We start from the raw sequence: 20017 nt of genomic DNA, 5'->3' as shown, positions 1-20017 counted from the left end.
CCCACAAACACGCACATGAATGAATGAATGAATGAGTGGATCTTGATCGCAGGACCAGGATCGCCTCCAGCACCAGCCATAGCAATCAATCGAACGAGACACCAGCGAAGAAGCAAATTTAAAAACTCTGGCTGCAAGTTCGTGCCTTGGGTCGTGCCGCCAGCAGCAAATTTATTTGTCAAGGACACCAAGAAAGCCAGCAGAACAGCGAGGCACACCATCCTACCGGCCAGCGATCACACGCGCACTCTCGCGCTCTTGGCCCGCAGCGAAGCAGCCAGCCAGTCACGAATTCAATGTGCCTCCAACCGAATCTTCCAAGCTTTGGGCAATGACGCTGTTGCTTGGCGTGGCAGCGAACGGGAAGCACGAAGAGAAGAAAAGTTATAATCTGTCCATTATCATTCAACCAAAGAATTCTCTAAGTAAGACATTCACACAACCAGCTTGATCCCTGCTGTACATAAGAGTACCAGTCTCAAACGCTTTTGAAGAAGGAAGGAAGGAGGATCGAGAAGAGATGATGAGAAGAGAAAGAAGAGTGAGAGAGTGAGAAAGGAGAGAAGAAAGCCCCAAAAACTCCCGCAAGATCCGATCTGTACGCTGGTAAACTAAAATCGTCCGCCCGCCCTCGAGTGTTATCGCTGTTCCGATTGCTGTTGCCACTCACGCAGCCTTGACAATGTGCCTGTAGACCACCGATTTCTTCTTCTTGGACAAGGAGTTGTCGATGGAGAGGACCACCTTGCCGGGCTCCGACGCCTTGAACGAGTTCCGGATGGGCTCCTCTAATTGCGCCGAGATCTTCTTCGTCTTCTCGATGATCGTCGTGTAGCCGCCCTCCTGATCCGGTTGGAACTCGGCGCCATAGCTCACCTCGCTCCCCACCACCACCAAGTCCCAAGTGATGCTTGATCCGCCCTGTTAGAAAAACAAAGGGTGAGATTTTTCAAATCCGGACGAATATTCCAAACCCCGCAGGTGAATATTCGCGCTGGGGGAATATTCCACGCATATGCGGTGAACCGTGGTACTCACCGTGGTTACTGCCAGCTCGACCGTCTTCTTCTCCCCGGCTTTGATTGGTAGCTCCGTGACAGGTGCGTCGGCGCCCGAGAACTCGTCGTCCCCGGCCCTGCCCAATCCACCGTACTGGATGGGGACCTTCTCCGGCGAGATCAGCCTGGATTCCAATCCAGAAATTCCAGATCAATCCCGGAGAACTCGCATCGAGTGAGAGAGAGGAACTTACTTGAACAATGCCTCGGTCGATTTGCCCAGCCGCGTGACCACGAATTTGTTCTTCTGGTGCTGCGTGAGGAAGGGGCTGAGCAGCGAGAAGACGGCGCTGTAGTACCATGGAACATTGATGAACACCTGCGAGATCGATCGATCGATCGATCGGCCAAATTGAGTGAGCAAACAGAGATCTTGCGAGGAAGAGGATGATACTCACATTCTTGATGACCAGCTCGGGGTAATTGTCCTGGAGGAGGCTGATCGCCTTGAGAAGAACACTGCGCACCTTCTTAGCCGGCCATGGCGCGTTCTTGAGATCGATCACCTGGAGCAGCGCATTGGGCGTGCTCGGCTCCAGCTTGAGCATCTTGACGCCCTTCTCCTGGAGCTGGACCCTCCAGCGCAGGAACCTGGCGGCGTCGTCGCCAAACACCTTGGAGTAGAGATCCTTGTCCTGGAGGACGCCAAACACGTTGTAGCACACCGGGTGCCCCTCCTTGTCCTCGCCAAACATGAATGCCATGCCATCGAAGTCGGCGCCCAGCTCCTCGTCCAGGATCTCGTCCGCCTTGAAGCTCTTGCGCCACAGCACGCAGTTCTTGAGCATCGCCAGCGCCTGCGAGACCTTGAAGTCGCGCGCCTTGAGGAACTTGCCCAGGATCACGTCCGTGCGCTCGTCGCCCTCGGTGTGGAGCAGCGGGATCCCCCACAGGAACACGTCCTCGGGCGGCGTCTCCGGCTCCTCCGCCGCCTTGGGCTCCTCCTCGATCTTCTCCTCCGCCGCTGGTGGTGCCGCCACTGGCTCTACCGCCGGCTCTACCGCTTTCTCGCTCGATTCCACCGCCGCTGGCGCTGGCGCAGGCTCCTCGGGAGCTTTCTCTTCCGCGGCTTCCTCATCCAGCTTCTTCGTCTCCGCCACCTCCGTGGTGGCGGCGGCGGCGGCGTCCTTGGGCTCCTCCTCCTTGGCAACTCCTTCCTTGGGCTCCTCCTCCTTGGCGGGCTCTTCCTTGGGCGGTGGTGGCGGAGGAGGCGGCACGAAAGCGTTGGCCTTGATCGCCTCGGCCACCTTGAGCTTGAATTCCTCGAGAGCTTTCTTCTCCAGCTCCTCCTTGGTGGGCTTGGGCGGCTTGGGTGGCGCTGCCGGCTTGGCCGCCGCTACATCGCCGCCCTCCTCCTTGGCTGGAGCCTCCTCTCCTCCTTCCTTGGCTGGAGCTTCCTCTCCCTCCTTGGCCACCGCCTCCCCTGCTGGCGCTGGAGGAGCTGGAGCCGGAGCTTCCGGAGGAGACGATTCCTTCACAGGCTCCTCGGCAGGAGCGACAGGCTCTGGCGATTTAGTGACCTCTGTTACGTCCTCTGCCGCCATCTATGATTGACTATATTCCCTCCCCACACACTCTCTCACACTCTCCACGCTCTCACAAACTCACACTACACTGCAAATTAAGCTCCCAATTGAGAGGGTTGAGGAGAAGAAATCCCCACTCTCGCCCTTGATCCCCGATCGATCGAATCCAAAATCTCTTGGAGGAGTTTCGTCGTCGGCTATTCCTCGGCGCTGTCCCTGTTCTTCAATGCTGCAACCCCTTGTTCATTCATTTTCATAGCCAATGCAGCCTCCAAATTTACGGCGGCGTTATTTACCTCGGATCCTCCACAGCGCCTGTCTGTTATTTTATTCCACTTTTTACCCATCCTCTCCACTCCTTGGCCTGTCTGTTTTTACCATTCCGCCCGTTCTTTTCTTCTTGGCAAGGGTGGCATGAGGTGGCCAACGGGCCCCGCCGCCAATGCCAGCCAATGGCGTGCATGCGCATGGCCATGGCCATGGCCATGCCACCCACGCACATGGTGGGGGAGAATGGAATGACCCGCCCCGCATGACGCATGTCGCGTGTGCGGCCACATGGCGTCCAGCCATACGTGGGACCCAAGCACCTTTGCCGGCCGTACCCATGACCCCCCACCCATGTGTATGCCCATCTGGCATCAAGCGCATATTCTATTATCTTATGATTCACGTCCGGAGAATATGCGCCGGATTAGGGCTGGCATCCACATTACGCGGCCCATGGATATGGCTGGCCTTGGTAAGCAATGGGACAAAGACAAGCCAGCTAAACACGCATGCCGACAAGGCTGCCAGCTTGTGGCAAGGGAAAGGTATCGCGACATTTGGTGGTTGGAAAAATTCTCTTCTCATCCATCCCCTCCCCATTGTGGGGATGATCGCCGCCCTTCGTCAGCCCCAAAGGCCTGGACAAATCCTCCTTTGTCTCCTGGCATGGATGGATCGCAGCAGCGTTGTGACAAGGAATTAGGGTTTTGGAACATTCCGTCATCGTGGAGCCCTAGCTCTAGGGACCACTTTCGTGGCGGGAGGAGTTTGATCTTTTGGATTGGAGCGTTGAAACTACAAGGGCCCTTGCTAGATCCCCTAGATAAAGAAATCGCTTGGAAGAGATCCGGGGGTCAGGATCTTGCAAGGAAAAATGTGGGCGCGTGGAGATTCGAGCTCAATGGGTGGATTTTGGAGGAGCAGGGATTTTTTCCACTGGCTCCTAGTTGAGCGTTTGCTACTCTATCCAGATCTTCCAAAGGGTTTTACTTGTGATTATAGAATCGAGAATCGAAAGAGACAGCGGCAATCCACTTGTGATCCGAAAAGAACGAAGATTTTCTATGATTTCACTTTAATTCTAAACTGTGCGCATGCCCTAAAAAACTTGAGGTAGCCGTTAGTTGGAAAAAAGAAATATCTAGAGAGAATGTGACTGACGTGGCGGTATCCGAGCCGTCGGCCTAGAAAGATCCGTTAGCTAGACAGATGCCTAACGGCTTTCTATGTACGGTGCTGGGGTGTACGAGCTCTGTCAGTGGAACCGAGGTCCCCTCGGGCTAGGGCTAACCACGGAGCAGTGGCGCGCGGCGGCTAGGGAAAGCGCGCTCGATCTCCAACGCGATCTTGCGGTAAGGCGGCTCCTAGAATCCGGGAATGCGGAGGCGGCGGCGATAGAACAAGCCGCCTATCGCCGCCGCGCGGATTGGCCAGGTTTACGCTGCGGCCCAGCGATGTTCGCCGCGATGCTCGACTCGGAGGAGGATGGATGGTGGGAGGCGGTGAATCCCAGCTCGGACAGCGAAGGAGAGGGCTCTCCAGGGTTTTGCGGTACGGATTGCTTCGACCAGCTGCCCGACTCGCTCCTCGTGCTGATCCTCAACAAGGTGGGCGATATCAAGGTGCTGGGGAGGTGCTGCGCCGTTTCCAAGCGATTCCAGGCGCTGGCCGCCCACGTCGAGGACGTGACCGTCAAGGTCGACTGCGTGATCTCGGGCGAGGACTGCAACTTGAGCGGCAAGAGCAAAGGCTTCCTGGGCCAGCTGATGCGATTGGTCTTCGGGAGCTTCGTGAGGCCGCTCCAGCTCCTCCAGCACTTCCTGGGGCCGAGGAAGAGCGCCGTCCTGGCCGAGGTCTCGCACCATTCCCCCAGCGAGGTGCTCAAGAGCTTCAAGGTGATCCGCCACTTGAGGATCGAGCTCCCCGGTGGCGAGCTCGGGATCGAGGAAGGGGTGCTGCTCAAGTGGAAGGCCGAGTTTGGGAGCACGCTGGAGAGCTGCGTCATTCTCGGGGCCGCGTCCATGGTGGAGGCCGATGGAAAGTGGCCAGCGGCGAAGGAGCTCGAGGAGCCCGAGGAGGGTGGCGATGGCGGATGCATCCCGGACTCGTTCTACACCGACGGGGGCTTGAAGAAGCGGGTGGTGTGGACGATCAGCTCGCTCATCGCTGCCTCAGCGCGGCACTACTTGCTCCAGCAGATCATCTCGGATCATCTCACGCTGGAGACGCTGGTTCTCACGGACGCGGACGATCAGGGGCTGCTGTGCATGAGCAAGCGGCAGCTCCACGACTTCAGGGACAAGCCGGTGGCGGCGTCCGCGTCGTCGAGCAGGACGCAGGTACCGGATCTCAACATGAAGCTCTGGTACGCGCCGAGCTTGAGCCTCCCCAATGGCTGCTCCATGAAAGGCGTGACGCTGGTGGCCATTCGGCCGAGCGAGCGGCCGACCACCAAGGAGGACGATGGTTTCATAGCTCGAGCTTTCGGGGAGCCGTTCAAGACCGCCGCTTGCCTGCTTGCGAGGCGCCGGACTTACTTGCTGGAGATGAATTCCTTCTGACGAGAATGACTGGATCATGGTTCTTTCATCCGGCAGTGGATGAAAAGCCCCATGGAAAGTTTCGCGTGGCCAAAGTGGCCACTGTATCTGTAATTATTCTAGAGTACTTCCATGCAAGATGTATTTTTATGCAAGATCGTCACAGAAGATCTGTCCTTCATTAGTTCCAAAGATTCCAGCCAACTTTACAGATGAAATGGTCCATTGCGCGGCCAAAGTGGCCACTGATTTCTAGAGTACTTCTCATGCAAGATATGCAAGATCGTCACAGAGATCTTTCCTTTAGAAATTCCCAAAATTCCAGCCAGATGAAATGCTCCATGGCCCGTGATATCTATAATATTCTAGAGTGCTTGGCAAGATGCATTTCTATGCAAGATTGAATGGTCACAGAAGATCTTTCCTTTAGAAGTTCCCAAAATTCCAGCCAGATGAAACGCTCCATCGCGCGCGGCCAAAGTCTGATATCTATAATATTCTAGAGTACTTCTCAAGATGTATTCCCACGCAAGATTGAATGGTCACAGAAGATCTTTCCTTGAGAAGTCCAAGCTTGACGTGCCAACTTTTCCATGATACCTGGATCGCGCGGCCAAAGTGCCGATGTTTATGCACGATTGAATTGTCACGCAAGATAGAAGCTCCAAAGCTTGATAAGTTGCCAACTTTCGTCCAGCCAAGAAACCTCTAAGCCATGCTCGCGACGATGAGATATGGCGCGGCATTCGCGATGGACGCGCGGCTCGAGGACTGATACTTTGCAATGCGTGCCGCTCGATCGTCGTCCCTGTGGCTCTTGCAAGCCGCGAGCAAGCACTGCCAGTCCTGGAACTCGGGCTCAAACGGCATGCTGTGGATCACTTCCTCGGCCTCGTCCAGCCGCCCCGCCCGTCCCAGCAGATCGATCACGCAGCAGTGGAGCTGCTTGCTGGGAGGATCCAGCCCAAAGTCCTGGGCGATCGATCGAAAGAGATGGATGCCGGAGCTCGCGTCGCCGCGGTGCGTGATCCCGAGCATGACGCAGATGAAGGACATGTCGTCGGGCTCGAGGCCTTGCATGGCGATGGAGGAGACGATCCGCGCGGCGCGGTCGTGGGCGCCATGCTGCGCGCACGACACTGCCATCGCGTTCCAGGCCGCGAGGCTTGGATCGGGCATTCGATCCAGCGCCTGGCGCGCGCGGTCCAGCAGGCCCTTGCGCCCCAGCGCCGCGATCATCACGTTCCAGCACACGGCGTCGCGCTCTGGCATGGAGTCGAAGAGCTGTTTCGTCTCGTGGACGAATCCGTTGTGGGCGAGCACGATGAGGAGCGAGGTCCAGGAGAAGCGATCGTGCTCGGGCATCTGGCCGAAGATCGAGAGGGATTCTTGGAGATCGCCGGCGTTGGCATAGGCTGCTAGGATAGCAGACCATGCAACCACGTCCCTGGCGGGCATTGAATCAAAGAGATATTTTGCTTGATAGAGGTTTCCGGCTTGGGCGTGAGCGGATAGAATGGAGGTCGAGGCCAGGAGATCCAGCTCCGGCATTTGATCGAAGAGATCCATCGCTTGGGAAATTTGCCCCTTCTGGGTATATACAGTGAGTAGTGAGTTCCAAGAAACAAGATTATGCTCCGGCATATTCTCAAAGAAGGTTCTAGCTTGAGCAAGTAATCCGTGCTTAGAGTACGCATTAAGTACTGTGTTAAGCGACACTAGATTTATTTCTTTCATCTCGCTTAGAACAGCTTTCGCTTTAGACAAATACCCACTCGCGGCAAATGCTGCGAGGATAGCATTGCACGAAACTAAGCTCCACTCCGGCATAGCTTCAAAGAGTTTCCTTGCGTTTTCGATATCGTTGCTGCGCGAGTGAGCTGAGAGTATGCTAGTCCAAGTGATCTCGTCGGTCTCCGGCGTTGAATCAAACAGGCTCTTAGCCTCGTCCAGTTGCCCGAGCCGGGCAAGCACCGAGAGCATCGCATTCACGGCCGCCAGGTTCCACTCCGGCATGGCCACGAACAGCTGCCGCGCCTGGTCGAGTTTGCCGCTCTGGGCATAGGCAGAGAGCATGAGTCCCCAGGAGTAGCGATCTCTGGACGCTGCAGGGATGGAATCGAAGACCCGGCGAGCGCGATCCAAGCTGCCACACCGCGCGTAAGCCTGGATCATCATGTTGGAGAGGAGGAGCGATTTGGATGCAGTGATCTCCCGGAGGTGGGAGACTCGCGAGTGGGCATCCTCCGCCTCCGCAAGCGACCCACACGATCTGATAAGCTTGATGCATTGGTCCATTCCCTAAAGAGTTCGCTTTCACCAACATTTTTCTTCTCCACATGCTGTGCCCTAGTTCTTAACGTAAGGAAAATGTTCTATAATGGTTTTTGACTTTCTTTGACTGTTAACTTTTTTAGAATTTCTTTCACCTTTTATGCCAGCGTCAACTTCGTCAACTGCTTTGGCTTTTTCGGTTTATAAGAATTATTGCATCGCCAAGTTGAATCCAATTCAATGAGAAACTTCTCATAGAAAATCAGTGCAACTTGGGATGTGACCACTTTGATTTCGCAGCGACAGTGGTAGGCTAGCATAGAAACCCCACTTCTTCGCCATCTTTTTCACAACCTCCACGAGATGCTCTCCAAACAAAAGTACCCCTCCTTGCTTTTCCGTTCTCTGTTCTTCCGCAATGTGCACATCAAGTCGGTGTCGTCCCGCCCTCCAGATCTACGGCGGCATCGCCCAACTTGAAGCTCAAAACAAAAACACAAAGAAAGAGACAAGAGAAAGAGATTGGTCTTTTTGCAAAAACTTTCGTTTTATTCCCATGATCCAGAGCTTGGCAAAAACCACATTGTAATCTTCCACTGTACAACCAGCCCCACCGCGGCCACTCGGTAACGAATGGTGTTAGAGATCGAGCGAGAGCTCCCGTCGCTAGCAGCACCAAATCCCCAAGAAGAGAAGAGAAGAGAATGAGAAGAACAGCAAAAAAAAAAACAGAAAAACCTCCGCTCAGATCAGCTGAAAACGATGAATGGGGTTAGCATGAGTGAGTTCGAGAGTGTGTAGTACCACCACTAAAGCTACGAAACAAACAAACGAAAATGGCCCCCCTCCTCCATAGCCAGAGCCAGCCAGCTTGCCTGTCACTTTTTTCGTTCCTCCATCGCTCCATCTCTTCCTGCTTTTGATCCAGAGCTCTTCGAATTCGTCCAGTAGTAGAGAGGAGGATCCCACCGCAGAAAAATCGCCAGGTCCGCGCATGCAAGCCCCGTCCCTGGCAGGAATCTCGGCTGCTTTTGTCACCTTGTTTGTTCCAAGCTTTGTACTCAACCTCACTTTAGCCTGGCTTCGTTGCCCTCTTCACAGCCCGAGTGACAAAAAAGCTTCTTTCTGCTCGCCTTGCCTTGCGTTGCTTTGCCTTGCTTTGCTTGGCGTGTGGGAGAGAATATCTCCCTCCCCCTCTCTCAAAGCACAAAGCTTTCAAAGCCTTTCCCCCTGCGCCACCTTTTCCCTCTCACGGCCTCTCCTGGATCTCGAGCCGCGCGGCCTCGAAGATATGGGAATGGAGCTTCCGTATCCATCCGAAAGAGAGAGCCTCCGGGAAGAAGCTGAAGTTTTATATCCTCACTCCGTCGTGTCGAGCTCGTTGTTGCGTGACTTGTGCTCAAGCTCGCGGTAGCAGTGGGAGCAGGCGCTGCTAAACTCGGCCAGCCGGCTGAACACCACCGGCAAGTCCATCTCCAGGATCCCCACCGTCATCTTGCGCGTGATCTGCATCGCCCGCGTGAACCCGTCCCTCTCCTCATCCACCCTCTGCCGGAACGCCTCCAGCGCGTCCCTCTTCTCCTGCAGCGCGTCCCTCTTCTCCTTGAGCGTCTCCTCCGGCGTGGTGTTGGTCTCCGCCGCCAGCTTCTTCTCCAAGTTGTTGAGCGCCAACGACTTCTTGCTCAGCTCCTTGGCCATGGACTCGGCCCGCTTCTGCGCCCGCGTCTCGTCCTCCTGCTGCCGGACAATGTTGTGGATCTTCTCCGCGAAGCTCTTGATCGCCTCCACCAGCTCCTGCTCCTGCAGCCGCTCGAGCGCGTCGGTCCAGGCCTGGCACAGCGCCTGCACGGGGGGCCGCCTGTCCGACTTCCGGTCTGGCGTGTAGATGCTGAGCCGCAGCCACGAGTTCAAGTTGCGCAGGTACTCCTTCTGCTTGGTCACCAGCGACGCCAGCCCCCGCTGCCACTCGTTGAGCGCCACCTCGAGCTGGACCGTCGCCTGCTTATGCGAGTTGCTCGTCGCCTCCAGCGGCGAGCTCCCGGCCCCCTTGAGCCGGTTGGCCTCGTTCTTCTGCCGCTGGTGGCAAGCGTCCATGTTCTTCCACATGATCATGGTCCTGGAAGAAACCAAAGTTTGAACTTGCGTAAGAACATCTATACATTCACGAAAGCTTACGCTTCGAGCAGCTCTTTGAGCTGTTGGAAGAGCTCCCGGTCGGTGACCTCCTGGATCGACTGGGACGTGGCCTTCATGGCCTGCATGGACACTTGCATTTGCGTCTCCAGCATCTTGATGGCGACGCGGGTCTTGTCGATGGCCTCGTCCCTCGCCCCGCGCGCGTCCAGCTTCTTGAGCAGCTTGCACTTGCGCTCAAACTCTGCGCTGATGGAATCATTTTCCTGCCACCAACTTTGGTGAACACGAATAAGAGAAAAACCCAAACGCTAGGCAAAGACGTGACGAGGGGGAAGCCTTTCTCACCTTTACCTCCACGTACAGCTTCTTCTCCCACGCGTAGAGCTTGTCCAGCGTCGTCGCATGGCCGCTGCCGCCGCCGCCACCACCTTTCGTCGAGACGCTGCCGGCAAAGTCGTCGCTGGACGAGTCCTCGCTCCACGAGAAATGAGACCTCGGCGAGAACTGCGACCGTGACATCGCACGGAAGATTCTGGCAGACCGCTCAGTCAGTCCTACACACATCACAAAACACATGCGATCAGTGATCTGATCACAAAAACCTCTCTCTTTCCAAAGTGTACTTGCCTCGAGTATCCAAGAAACTATGACTGTGATTCTTCCGTGCCTCCAGGAGCCGAGAAACATCCGATCCGAAGCTGGACGCCTTGAAAAGCTCCTTCTCGATCCCCCGGAGCACGTCCCACAGCTCCCGGTCCTTTTTCGGCCCCAGCGACGCGAGAGGCGGCGGTGGCGGCGGGGGAGCCTCCGCCTCCACGTCCGTCTCCTTGTAAGACGTCGACGCCTCGTCCTCCTCGTACAAGCTCTTGGTCGCCTCCGCGAGCTTCTTGTACCCCTCCGTCTCGATCTTGAAGTTGATATCGTCCCCGGAAGTTCCAGAGCTCGAGGCCATGTCTCGAGCAGCTTCATGGTGGTGGTGGCGATCGTGTTCTTGGTCTTCTTCTTTCGGGTGGTGGAACTTAAACTTCTCCGGCGGCGGCTCCTCCGCCACGTCCATCTCGGGCTCCTCCTCCACCACGATCTCCTTCTGCTTGTCTTTCTTCTCCGGCTTGTGCGTCTGCGTCCCCTTCTCGGCCCTCTCCACCAATCTCTCCACTTTCTCCACCACTTTCTCCACCTCCTCCACCACCTTCTTCTTCGCCTTCTCCAGCTTCCCTTCCTTCTCCACGGCCTCGGCCTTCTTCCTCGCCGCCTCCTCCCGCTCCTCCTCCTCCTCGGCAACTTTCTTCTTCTTGGCCTTGGCCGACGGCGGCGGCGACTCCTCGCGCCGCCTGTGCGGCGGTGACTCCTCGCGCCGCCTGTGCGGCGGTGACGCCATCTCCAATGCAGGAATGTCCTCCTCCTCCATGGCCCGCTTGAGCTCCTCCTCGTCCTCCTCCACCACCTGCTGGAACGGATGCATCATCGACGGCACCGCGAAGATCCCGAAGATGTCCCACGACGGCGCCGAGTCTGGCTGCTGCATCATATACGCCGAATTGTAGCCCGAGTAGTAGTCCGAGTTGTCCGAGACGGGATAGGCCGAGGCGACCGAGGCGGAGGACGTACCGCCGGCAGTACCGCGCGGCTTGCCGGGCTGGGGGATGTCACTGTACAGCCCATCTGGCGGTGCATCCGCCTCCATGTAGCGCTGGTAGGCGTCGTCGTCGTCCCCGCCGCGCTTGGGCAGCACCACCGTGATGGGATCCGCGGGCTTGCTGCGCAGCGCCATGGGGCGGAGCTTGACGCGCCGGACGATCTCCTCCACGAAGAAGTCCTCCTCGTCCTCGGGCTTCTTGCTGTTCTTGAGCGGCGGCGTGGTGGGCGTGGCCGGCACGGGCGTGGAGGAGGCGGAGGAGGCCGAGGCGGAGGAGGAGGAGGCGGAGGAGAGCTGGTCCCGGAACTCGCCATCCGTGAACTGCTTGAATGCGCCGCCAAGGTTCTTGAGCGACGCCAGGTAGTCGGTGTGGGCGAGCGCGTACTGGTTGCGCCATCGCACCGCGTGCTTGATCGTGCGCTTGCGTGCCCGGCAGCGCGAAATCCCGGCCTCGTTCTGGACCTTGGATCCAGTGCACCCCATGATCTATCCCCTATCTATCCTTCCTCCTTGGCTGCCAAGAAAGAAATCTTTGTTCCTATCGCTACCTATCTATCCAGCTCGTCTTCCACCATAGGTCGCTCGCTCGAGCAAACCCTCTTGGTACCTCTCCCTCAAGTGGGATTGGAGAGGAGCGAGTGAGAGCCAAGGCCGCCGCTAGTTCTCCACAGAAGAATCCATATCCCACTGCCCATTCTCGAATCTCTCGGGGAAAAACGCTCAAGACACACGCGTGCCGCCGGCGATGAGGATCAAAGAGGAAGAACAAGCAAAGAACCTGTCGAGGAAGTAGCGATTCGTTGCTTTGCTCGCTTTCGCGTCGCCTATGTTGACTCCATAGCTGGGCTTCTTCTTGAGCTCCTTCTTCTATCCCTTTCCCTCTCTTTCTTCCTTCTTCTCGGACTGCCCGATGGATCGCGAGAGCCCGAGAAGACTGACCGAGCTCTACGAGGGCCGGCGCCTTCTCCTTCGATCCAACCCTCTTCCTCTTTCTCTCATCCTAATTTTTCTTTTTCTCTTGCGTCCTATCGCGAGAGTTTAAAGTAGGTAAATGTGGGTCGATTTTCCCCAACTCCCTAAAATTTGATTTTCTAACCCGGAAAGATTCTCGCCAAAGATTTTAGACCTTGGACTTTCTTTACCCGCGTAACCCGGCGGGGTAAAACATTTCTCCCTGCGATGCGATATGCTATGCGTGTTGTGTTGGAAGGACCTGGAAGTTTTTTTTCACTTTTTTATTTCCTTACCGCCTTTTATTTTTATCTCGTCGGGAATGCTTCATGTTCCCATCCAACGCTCGCCATCGCGCCACGTGGCGCGGAGGATCAGACCCCCGGTTGACACTTCGTTGATCCCACGGAGAAACTTTAGTTTCCCGGGCGACTCTCGCTCGATTTTCTTCGCCTTTTTTTCTTCGCTTTGATCGATTCTGTCCTTCGTGTTGACGCATCTGATTGCTGCCGTTGCTTGATTGCCGGGGGAGTCTCTAGCTTTTGAGATGCTGCGGGGCTGCTGCAAGAGAAACAAAAAAAAAAGAAAAAAAAGAAAGAACACGAAGAAAAAAACTTAACTTTAGAGGTCTCGAGAGAGGGCGGGGCGGGGTCCTTTGCTCCAACTCAAAGGGCACGCGAACTATTCCTCGATTCCTCAGGCTCGTCCCCGAATCGTCCTTGCACGCGTTCGTGTGTTCTCGTCGCTTGGACGTGTCATGCCTCGCCTGTTGCGTTGTTGCCCATGTCAGATCGTTACTGACTCGCGTAGAAGGCTCAATTGTATGCGTAGCGTTGAACTTGGTTCCCTCTAGCTTTCCCCCGCATCGTATAAAGCAGCAGCTAGCAATGTAGTTCTTCTTTCGCGTAGGCTTTTGTCGGTGTCAAAAACACTCACGCCAGTTTTGACGGGGACCTCCTGCTGGAGATTGCTTTGCTCTTTCTTGCATCCAGAAACTAAACACATTAAGTTCCAGATTGCAAAGGAAAACTTACAAACGCTGCAAACACTGTTGCAATGACTCTTGTGTTATTTCGATTTCACCGTATCGCCATGGACAACTTAGAGCCGGCTCCCTATGCCTCTGCGGAAGCAAAGCAAACAACGAGCGTAGCGTCAAAATCTGCAAGAGACGGGTTTTCTTACCTTGTTTCACGGCCGCCACTCCTCTTCCTTCGCCTGATGTCATCAGCAGCATTATGTACTTGTTTTTAGTCCGCAGCAGCTCATTCTCCAGAGCGCTCACCTACACAGGGAAAAAGGCTGTGAAACTTGCGAACAAGTCAAGCTTTGATGTACCTTCTCGAGGTGTGCGAAGTTCTGCACCTGTAGCTCCATGCACCTGCTTTCGGCCTCTGTTTTCTCCCGCTCCAGGGCCTGGCATTTCTTCTCCAGGCTCGAGCTCTTCAGCTCCAACTCTTCCAGCTGTTTTGCGTAATCTGGTGGCTCTTTCGTTTCGGAACTCTTCGCGGCCAGTTCCCTCTCGTACTCTTTGTTCTTGGATTCCAGCTCTGTGCATCTACAGTCTTGCGCGTTTCAATACAATAGAGGCATGATATAATGTGTTACTAACTTTGGACAACGTTTGCCTGCAACTCTTTCGGCTCTTTCAGCTCCTTCACGTTCTCGCTCCTCTGGGACCTGGTCCCAAGCGGCAACTCTTGTAAAACAAGTAATATGAAACAATTACCTCAGTGGAGCACTCTGTATAATCAACGGTACGGGTTCTTTTGCGTAAACTCCTTCCCGGAGTTTCTTCATTCGCATTTGAGATAGTGGGCCGCTCTTCATCGGGATAAGGCTGCTCACTAGGGCGTTCGTCGGAAACATTATCGGGTTCTTCAGGCACAGGTTCTGGACGTCGCAGAAGACGAGGAGGAGCAGGATAAGTAATCCTCTTCTGCTTCGGTTTCGTCTGGTAACCAATCCTCGAAGCGTTCGTGTTCCTGCAAAACTCGTCCACTGAAAAACAGAAAACGAAAACCAGCAGCCTACCAGTATTCGAGGGTCATTTGCTTCAGCCTGTTTTCCAGGCGCAACAGCAAACAAGTCTTCTCAAAATCTTGTTTATCATGAGCTGGTTCAATAAAGTTGGCCTCAAGAATCCCTGGAAACAATTGTGAGAGAGCAATGTCTTTATGAACTTCATCAGTAACACACCAATAACACCCCTTCCTCTGCTGCTATTGTCGTGAAATACGTTCCAAAATGGCTGCCAAGCAAAAACAAACAAATAAACAAATACAACTCCAGCACTACTGAGTACCATTATCAGGCGATTCTTGTGGTAAACGCAAAATCCATGAACATTCAGCAAAGGCGCTTCTTTTGTAAAACCAATACATGTAACCACCTGAAACAATTCAGAGAAAAGAAGAATATCAAACAAACAAACATAAATCCAAGTGAACCTCTCCAGAAGTGATGCCATCGACTTGAGGCTTATACATAATGTATTCAGGAAACTTGAGGTCGTCATCTATTTTATGATGGACCACAAGCTTTCCTCGCAGCGTGATACGGAAGCCAGATGGCAGTCGGAGGTAAAGTATCGACGCATAAGCCTGGAAAGGATCGGTGAGCATGATGGGAATCACGACTTCGGTAAGCCAACCCGGAGAGAGTATCGCAATTGATAAGAAAGATGCTTTTTATGTAGCTCCTTAGCCCGCGCATCCGACTTAGCTCCATTCTCGCGGAGCTTTATATCCTGTTAAACAGCCATCCAGTCAGTTGGAGATGAAAAACAAAACTGTACATGCGGATCCGTGTCAAAATCGAGCTCCAAAACGCCGTCATCATTCAACCACAAGTTGTAGATGATCACTTTGGTTCCGTGAGGCGACTCCATATCTTCGAACTGCAGGTAACATGTTTGAAATTAGCTATTTGATGGACCACTGGAATCAACTTAAAAAATAGAAAGAGAGACCTGCGCCAAAACTTGAGCCTCGGTGGAGAATGGCGACCACTGTAGTATTGTGTTCAGGTTCATCTCGAAGTCCTCTGTAGTGCTTCTGATCACCCTGCTGACATGTCCAGGAGATCCTGATACGCGCTCGTAATCCACCTGAGACAATATAAAAAATTAGCCAGCGCAATTTCTCGCTCATGTTATGGACAGTAACCATTGGAACTAGAATATCCCCACGACCGGTCTTTCTCAAGAAAGTGTATGAAAGTAGTCCAACGCTTTGTGTTGTAACGCTGCAAACAAAAGAGAGAAAAAGAAAGCCAAATAATCCAGACTTTCGTGTCGAAAGCGAGTAAACAAAGCGAACCTGTCACGGACACAACGTGTTAAAACGATAACATCCGCACCTAGACGCATTGTGCTCGTCTTAAATCCATTTCCATCTGCAGGCAAGGACAAATCAGGCAAGGAGAGACCGAGTCCAGGGCCACTTACACTGGCCGATTGCGTTGGCACATTTTTGGGAGTAGCCAAAACTCATACACTGACGTATCTTCTCGGGGCTCATACCACCTCCATTGTCTGCAAGGGCAAGCACGTAAACTCTGGCTTCAGCAAGAAAAAAACTCACACCTAGGAAAAGAAGACCAGGGCTTCCGTCACGAAAATTGGTCACTTTGTCGATCTTGATGAAAGTGGCACCGTTATTTGCCTGTGAATAAAGCAGCGTGAAGGAAAGGAAAAAAAAACGAAGAGTTAACCAAGCACCAAGCACAACAGCAGAATGTACCTCGTCAATGGCATTATCCAAAAGCTCCGCGATGGCTGCAAAAACGAGGACATGAAAGCTCCCTTTTAGTTTAAAGCGAAAGGGAAATGTATGTATAAAGAAGGAGAACAAAAGCCACACCTCCAAGAGCCCATTTGTGAGAAGTTGCATTGGAATGTAGGAACTTGGGATGGACTCGGACGTGATCCATGCCACCTGAGACCACCGATCAATACTGAAACATGAGAGAGAGAGAGAGAGAGAGAGAGAGAGAGAGAGAGAGAGAGAGAGAGCTTTTCTTCACTTACCTTGCACAGACATGCCGAAAGAGGAGGTCTCGTAGTCTCCAGCCCTCCAGAAATGCCGAAAGGAAGAGTCGGATGTCTCTCCCCCCGAGCACTGCACTGGCGCTGGCTCTACCTTGACGTGTGTGTTCTTGTCCACTGGCTCAATCTTGACGAAGGAGGAGATGGAGCCGATGATCTCCACCTCATCGTCATCGTCATCGCTGGTAAGATCGATCATGTTGTCTTCTCCCCCCATTCCTCCTCCCAACCCTACTATCGGTGGAACCCTGGAACAAACGGCTACTTACCTATGTCATAACATCGCTGCCCTCGAGAATGCTGCGCGGCGATCACAATATCCGCGCTTCCGTGGAGGCGATCGGCCACCACTCGCGGAATGGATCCCTGCCGGACGCGATGCGCGCCTTCGATTCCATGCCGGCCTGGAACCTGGTGGCCTGGAACGCGATCCTTGCCGCCTGCGCTCGCGGCCGGGAGCTCGACCTCGCCGCCGCGATCTTCCGGCGCATGCCCGATCGAAATCTCGTGTCCTGGAACTCGATCCTGGCGGCGTCCATCCGGGCGGGGCGGCTGGATAGCGCCGCGGCGATATTTCGCGAGATGCCGGCCAGGGATCTTGTTTCTTGGACCTCGATGCTCGGCGCCTACGCGCAGCTGTGGGGGATGATCCACCAGGCCGAGGATTTCTTCCGCGAGGCGATGCCGCAGCACGATCTGATCTCCCTGACCTGCATTGTGACGGCGTTCGCCAGCGCCGGGCAGCTCGATCGAGCCAAGGAAGCGTTCGATCGCGCGCCCGCGAGGGATCTCGTGCTGTGGAACTCGATCCTGGCTGCCTACGTCCACGCCGGCCGAGTCGACGACGCGAGGATGACGTTCGATCGCATGCCGGAGCACAGCCTCGTCTCCTGGAATTCCATCATCGCTGCGTATTCCCATCAGCCGATCGAGGCCGCCAGGCTCTTCGCCGCGATGCCGGAGGAGAATCTCGTGTCCTGGAACTCTCTCATTGCCGCGCACAGCAAGATCGTCGACGAGGCCGCCAAGATCTTCGTTGCGATGCCAGAGAAAGACCTGATTTCCTGGACGACGATGCTCTCTGCCTTTGGCGAAAGCGGCCGGATCGATGAATCGAAGCACCTCTTCGATCGAGCGCCAGAGAAAACCCTAGCGCTTTGCAATGCGATGCTCAATACATATGCCAGGCACGGGCATCTGCAGTGCGCAAAGAGCATACTCGACAACATGCCGGTCCACAGCCTTTCTTCTTGGAGCTCTTTTCTTACAGCATATGCCAGTAATGGGGATTTACATGCCGCTAGCCAGATATTCTCTTCTCTTCCTTGCAAAGATTCTATCCTTTCAACCGCCATGCTCGCGGCATTTGCCGATAGAGGGCATTTGCAAGAGGCAAGGCAAATCTTCGCCGCTATGCCCGATCGCGACGCCATCGCCTGGAACACCATCCTCGTCGCCCACGCTCGCGCCGGCAAGCTCCACAGCGCGGAGAAGATCTTCGATCGAATGCCCCACGGCCAGCGCGAGCTCATCGCGTGGGCGACGATCCTCACGGCCCACGCGCAAGCCGGCATTCCCAACCATGCCCGCCGCGTCTTCCACGAGATGCAAGCGTGGGATCATCTCGCCCACGACGCGTGCTTCACGAATTTCCTCCTGGCTTGCAGCCGCGACGGCCGGGTCGATCAATCGAGGCAGTGCTTTGGGTCGATGAGCGTGGATTTTGGGCTGCGCCCATCCAAGCAGCACTACTGCTGCGTGATCGACGCGCTGGGGCGAGCCGGGCACGTCGACGATGCGTACGGGCTGGTGGCGGGCATGCCGTACGTGGCCGACGCCGTGGACTGGCTTTGTTTCTTGAGCTCTTGCAAGAGCTCGTGCAAAAGCTATGGCCATTTCCAGCGCAGGAGGCTCGCCGTGGAGAATGTTTTAGAGCTCGAGCCGCGCAATGGGCCGGCCTACATTGTCCTCGCAAACGCTGCAAGGATCGATGGGGTGGACCTTCGCCCGATCACTCCAGAAAGAGAAGAGAAAACAAACAATCGTTGATTTTAACATTGTTTCGTTTCATACAAGACCAGGGTGATCTTCATGAGAAATCGTGACCCTTCCTTGAGTCGCTGGAAGCAATGGAGATTTTCCTTTCTCCTCTTCTTCCAAACTATATATTTCAACCAGACTCAAACAGACAAAACAATGTGAGTTCTAAAAGGAACTATATATGTCTCATCCTGCTTTCCTCATCTAAACAATGAAAAATGAAGGTTCTAGACACTAAACAAACTTGGGAAAATTTCATGTAATAATTTCCATTTCTATTTAAAATATTTTTACAATCTTAAAACTAAATAGTTTATTAATAAAATATATAGTGGCATAATTTGAAATAGAATTTATATGTAAAATTAATGGTGTTGTGAGGTCTAAATGTATGGCATATACTAATATTAGTGGCATATACTAATATTAGCGTGATGAGTTTTTGATACTAGTGAGATTAATTTGAATTCAAACCACTTGCTCTTATATATAACCTAAAATTTTTGGGTTAATTAATATATATACTTTTGTATTCCCTTTTTATATTCTATGTAGTCACATTAGTGGAGGTGAGGGGCAATTTTGATTATCTTTGAGGAGTGACTCATTTAGATTTGGGATTTTGGTTAAGATTTAGTTTTTGTATTATCCAAATCTTACTTGTAACTTTTTCAATTTCTTCTCTTTTGGTCTTTTTCCTTTTTATTCATCTTTAGTAACCTTTTCTTCCTTTGACTCTAAAGTAGTAAGTAGTGCAATTGTTAAATGCTATATGGTTAGAATTAAACAATCAAACTCAATTAATAATGGTATTCATAGCACGTGGTACAATTCCTTTTGCTCTTACTGCTAATCCTTACATCCAATCAAAGTTCTTCCATAGGAATAATGTGAACTATTAGTTCAACCATTTTATGGTGATTATTACTTATCATTCTTGGGATAATATTCAATGTTTACGTGAGTTTCTTATGTCTCCAAAGGGTGGCATTGTAGTGGTAAAATGGTGTTAACGTAGCCATTTGTGCGAATTTGAGTATTCTTCTAAATGTCTTCAAGTGCATATTTAAAAATACTGATGATTGTGATGATACTTTCTAACAATTGCATTGTTTTCATTAAAAGTTATTTGAGTCAATGATGTAATTTGGTGTTTACTTTCGAAACCTTTTACTTTATATGAAGCCAAATATGTCAGAATGAATCAAGTTAGGAATGTTGTGGTTAGTGCTTTATCAAAATCTTGTGAGATTTGTACATACACTTACTCTAACCATTCTAAATGATTTTTTTTAACTGGTGCAATGTTATAAGATATCACTTTTTCCACTTCTTGCTATATATCCTTTACTTCCACTTTTTGTGGGAAATAGTTTTATTCCAATGAAAGTTGATGCTGCTATTGCTCATGTTCAAAGATAAGGGCGAGGACATGGTCATGGCCATAGTGTTTACTATTGGGCATGTAATAAAGTTGGCCACACATATCAATGTTATCGGTATTTTTTGGATTGGCATCCTCGTGGAAGCATTAACAT

The 20017-nt window shown here is 53.1% G+C and overlaps 6 protein-coding genes across 7 annotated transcripts; 2 read left to right on the top strand and 4 right to left on the bottom strand.

The window, feature by feature from the left end:
- Window positions 1-375: 375 nt before the first annotated feature.
- On the bottom strand, window positions 376-2893 carry LOC9662875 (patellin-6). Its single transcript, XM_002990566.2, has 4 exons — window positions 1457-2893; window positions 1253-1377; window positions 1039-1183; window positions 376-921 (listed from the first exon to the last, which is right to left on the bottom strand). The coding sequence occupies exons 1-4, from the start codon at window positions 2600-2602 to the stop codon at window positions 667-669; spliced, it is 1671 nt and encodes a 556-aa protein (XP_002990612.2). The 5' UTR covers window positions 2603-2893; the 3' UTR covers window positions 376-666.
- Window positions 2894-4096: 1203 nt separating this feature from the next.
- LOC9662629 (F-box protein At5g46170) lies at window positions 4097-5586 on the top strand. The gene has a single exon (XM_002990618.2). It carries the CDS (start codon window positions 4309-4311, stop codon window positions 5413-5415), a length of 1107 nt encoding a protein of 368 aa, XP_002990664.2. The 5' UTR covers window positions 4097-4308; the 3' UTR covers window positions 5416-5586.
- A 516-nt stretch (window positions 5587-6102) lies between these two features.
- LOC112342491 (pentatricopeptide repeat-containing protein At4g02750-like) lies at window positions 6103-7692 on the bottom strand. Its single transcript, XM_024664414.1, has one exon. The coding sequence runs from the start codon at window positions 7690-7692 to the stop codon at window positions 6103-6105; it is 1590 nt and encodes a 529-aa protein (XP_024520182.1).
- Window positions 7693-8190: 498 nt separating this feature from the next.
- On the bottom strand, window positions 8191-13215 carry LOC9662628 (nitrate regulatory gene2 protein). Its single transcript, XM_024664494.1, has 4 exons — window positions 10432-13215; window positions 10150-10358; window positions 9844-10067; window positions 8191-9784 (listed from the first exon to the last, which is right to left on the bottom strand). Exons 1-4 carry the CDS (start codon window positions 11921-11923, stop codon window positions 9028-9030), a joined length of 2682 nt encoding a protein of 893 aa, XP_024520262.1. The 5' UTR covers window positions 11924-13215; the 3' UTR covers window positions 8191-9027.
- Window positions 13216-13222: 7 nt separating this feature from the next.
- On the bottom strand, window positions 13223-16709 carry LOC9662874 (protein MICRORCHIDIA 1). 2 transcript variants are annotated; one of them, XR_002991000.1, is made up of 20 exons: window positions 16422-16709; window positions 16255-16329; window positions 16135-16169; window positions 15978-16056; window positions 15840-15926; window positions 15712-15787; window positions 15559-15637; window positions 15363-15500; window positions 15189-15290; window positions 15045-15140; window positions 14842-14994; window positions 14697-14783; window positions 14591-14642; window positions 14426-14537; window positions 14121-14376; window positions 14004-14071; window positions 13730-13949; window positions 13577-13676; window positions 13426-13514; window positions 13223-13372 (listed from the first exon to the last, which is right to left on the bottom strand). XR_002991000.1 is itself a non-coding variant. In XM_002990564.2 (19 exons), the coding sequence occupies exons 1-19, from the start codon at window positions 16654-16656 to the stop codon at window positions 13507-13509; spliced, it is 2058 nt and encodes a 685-aa protein (XP_002990610.2). In that variant the 5' UTR covers window positions 16657-16709; the 3' UTR covers window positions 13374-13506. The 2 variants fall into 2 exon arrangements, 1 of the variants encoding a protein (XP_002990610.2); XM_002990564.2 differs by lacking the exon at window positions 13223-13372 and having other exon boundaries at window positions 13374-13514.
- Window positions 16710-16736: 27 nt separating this feature from the next.
- LOC9662873 (pentatricopeptide repeat-containing protein At4g02750) lies at window positions 16737-18488 on the top strand. The gene has a single exon (XM_024664413.1). It carries the CDS (start codon window positions 16737-16739, stop codon window positions 18486-18488), a length of 1752 nt encoding a protein of 583 aa, XP_024520181.1.
- Window positions 18489-20017: the final 1529 nt, after the last annotated feature.

The sequence above is a fragment of the Selaginella moellendorffii genome, unplaced genomic scaffold (genome assembly GCF_000143415.4).
Source record: "Selaginella moellendorffii unplaced genomic scaffold, v1.0 SELMOscaffold_110, whole genome shotgun sequence".
Taxonomy (NCBI): domain Eukaryota; kingdom Viridiplantae; phylum Streptophyta; class Lycopodiopsida; order Selaginellales; family Selaginellaceae; genus Selaginella; species Selaginella moellendorffii.
The sequence above is the reverse complement of the archived record's forward strand: the minus strand, read 5'-3'. Positions and strand labels throughout refer to the sequence as shown.

Excerpts from the sequence above, each read along its gene's own strand:
- LOC9662875 (XM_002990566.2), bottom strand. The coding sequence starts at position 2,602 with ATGGCGGCAGAGGACGTAACAGAGGTCACTAAATCGCCAGAGCCTGTC. Across the intron at positions 1,378-1,456 it reads CCGAGCTGGTCATCAAGAAT|GTGTTCATCAATGTTCCATG; the intron begins GTGAGTATCATC and ends TCGATCTCGCAG. Across the intron at positions 1,184-1,252 it reads TCGACCGAGGCATTGTTCAA|GCTGATCTCGCCGGAGAAGG; the intron begins GTAAGTTCCTCT and ends ATTGGAATCCAG.
- LOC9662629 (XM_002990618.2), top strand. The coding sequence starts at position 4,309 with ATGTTCGCCGCGATGCTCGACTCGGAGGAGGATGGATGGTGGGAGGCG.
- LOC112342491 (XM_024664414.1), bottom strand. The coding sequence starts at position 7,692 with ATGGACCAATGCATCAAGCTTATCAGATCGTGTGGGTCGCTTGCGGAG.
- LOC9662628 (XM_024664494.1), bottom strand. The coding sequence starts at position 11,923 with ATGGGGTGCACTGGATCCAAGGTCCAGAACGAGGCCGGGATTTCGCGC. Across the intron at positions 10,359-10,431 it reads TAGTTTCTTGGATACTCGAG|GACTGACTGAGCGGTCTGCC; the intron begins GCAAGTACACTT and ends TGATGTGTGTAG. Across the intron at positions 9,785-9,843 it reads CTCAAAGAGCTGCTCGAAGC|GACCATGATCATGTGGAAGA; the intron begins GTAAGCTTTCGT and ends GGTTTCTTCCAG.
- LOC9662874 (XM_002990564.2), bottom strand. The coding sequence starts at position 16,656 with ATGGGGGGAGAAGACAACATGATCGATCTTACCAGCGATGACGATGAC. Across the intron at positions 15,291-15,362 it reads AGGCTCAAGTTTTGGCGCAG|TTCGAAGATATGGAGTCGCC; the intron begins GTCTCTCTTTCT and ends TGTTACCTGCAG. Across the intron at positions 14,538-14,590 it reads CAGAGGAAGGGGTGTTATTG|GGATTCTTGAGGCCAACTTT; the intron begins GTGTGTTACTGA and ends AATTGTTTCCAG.
- LOC9662873 (XM_024664413.1), top strand. The coding sequence starts at position 16,737 with ATGCTGCGCGGCGATCACAATATCCGCGCTTCCGTGGAGGCGATCGGC.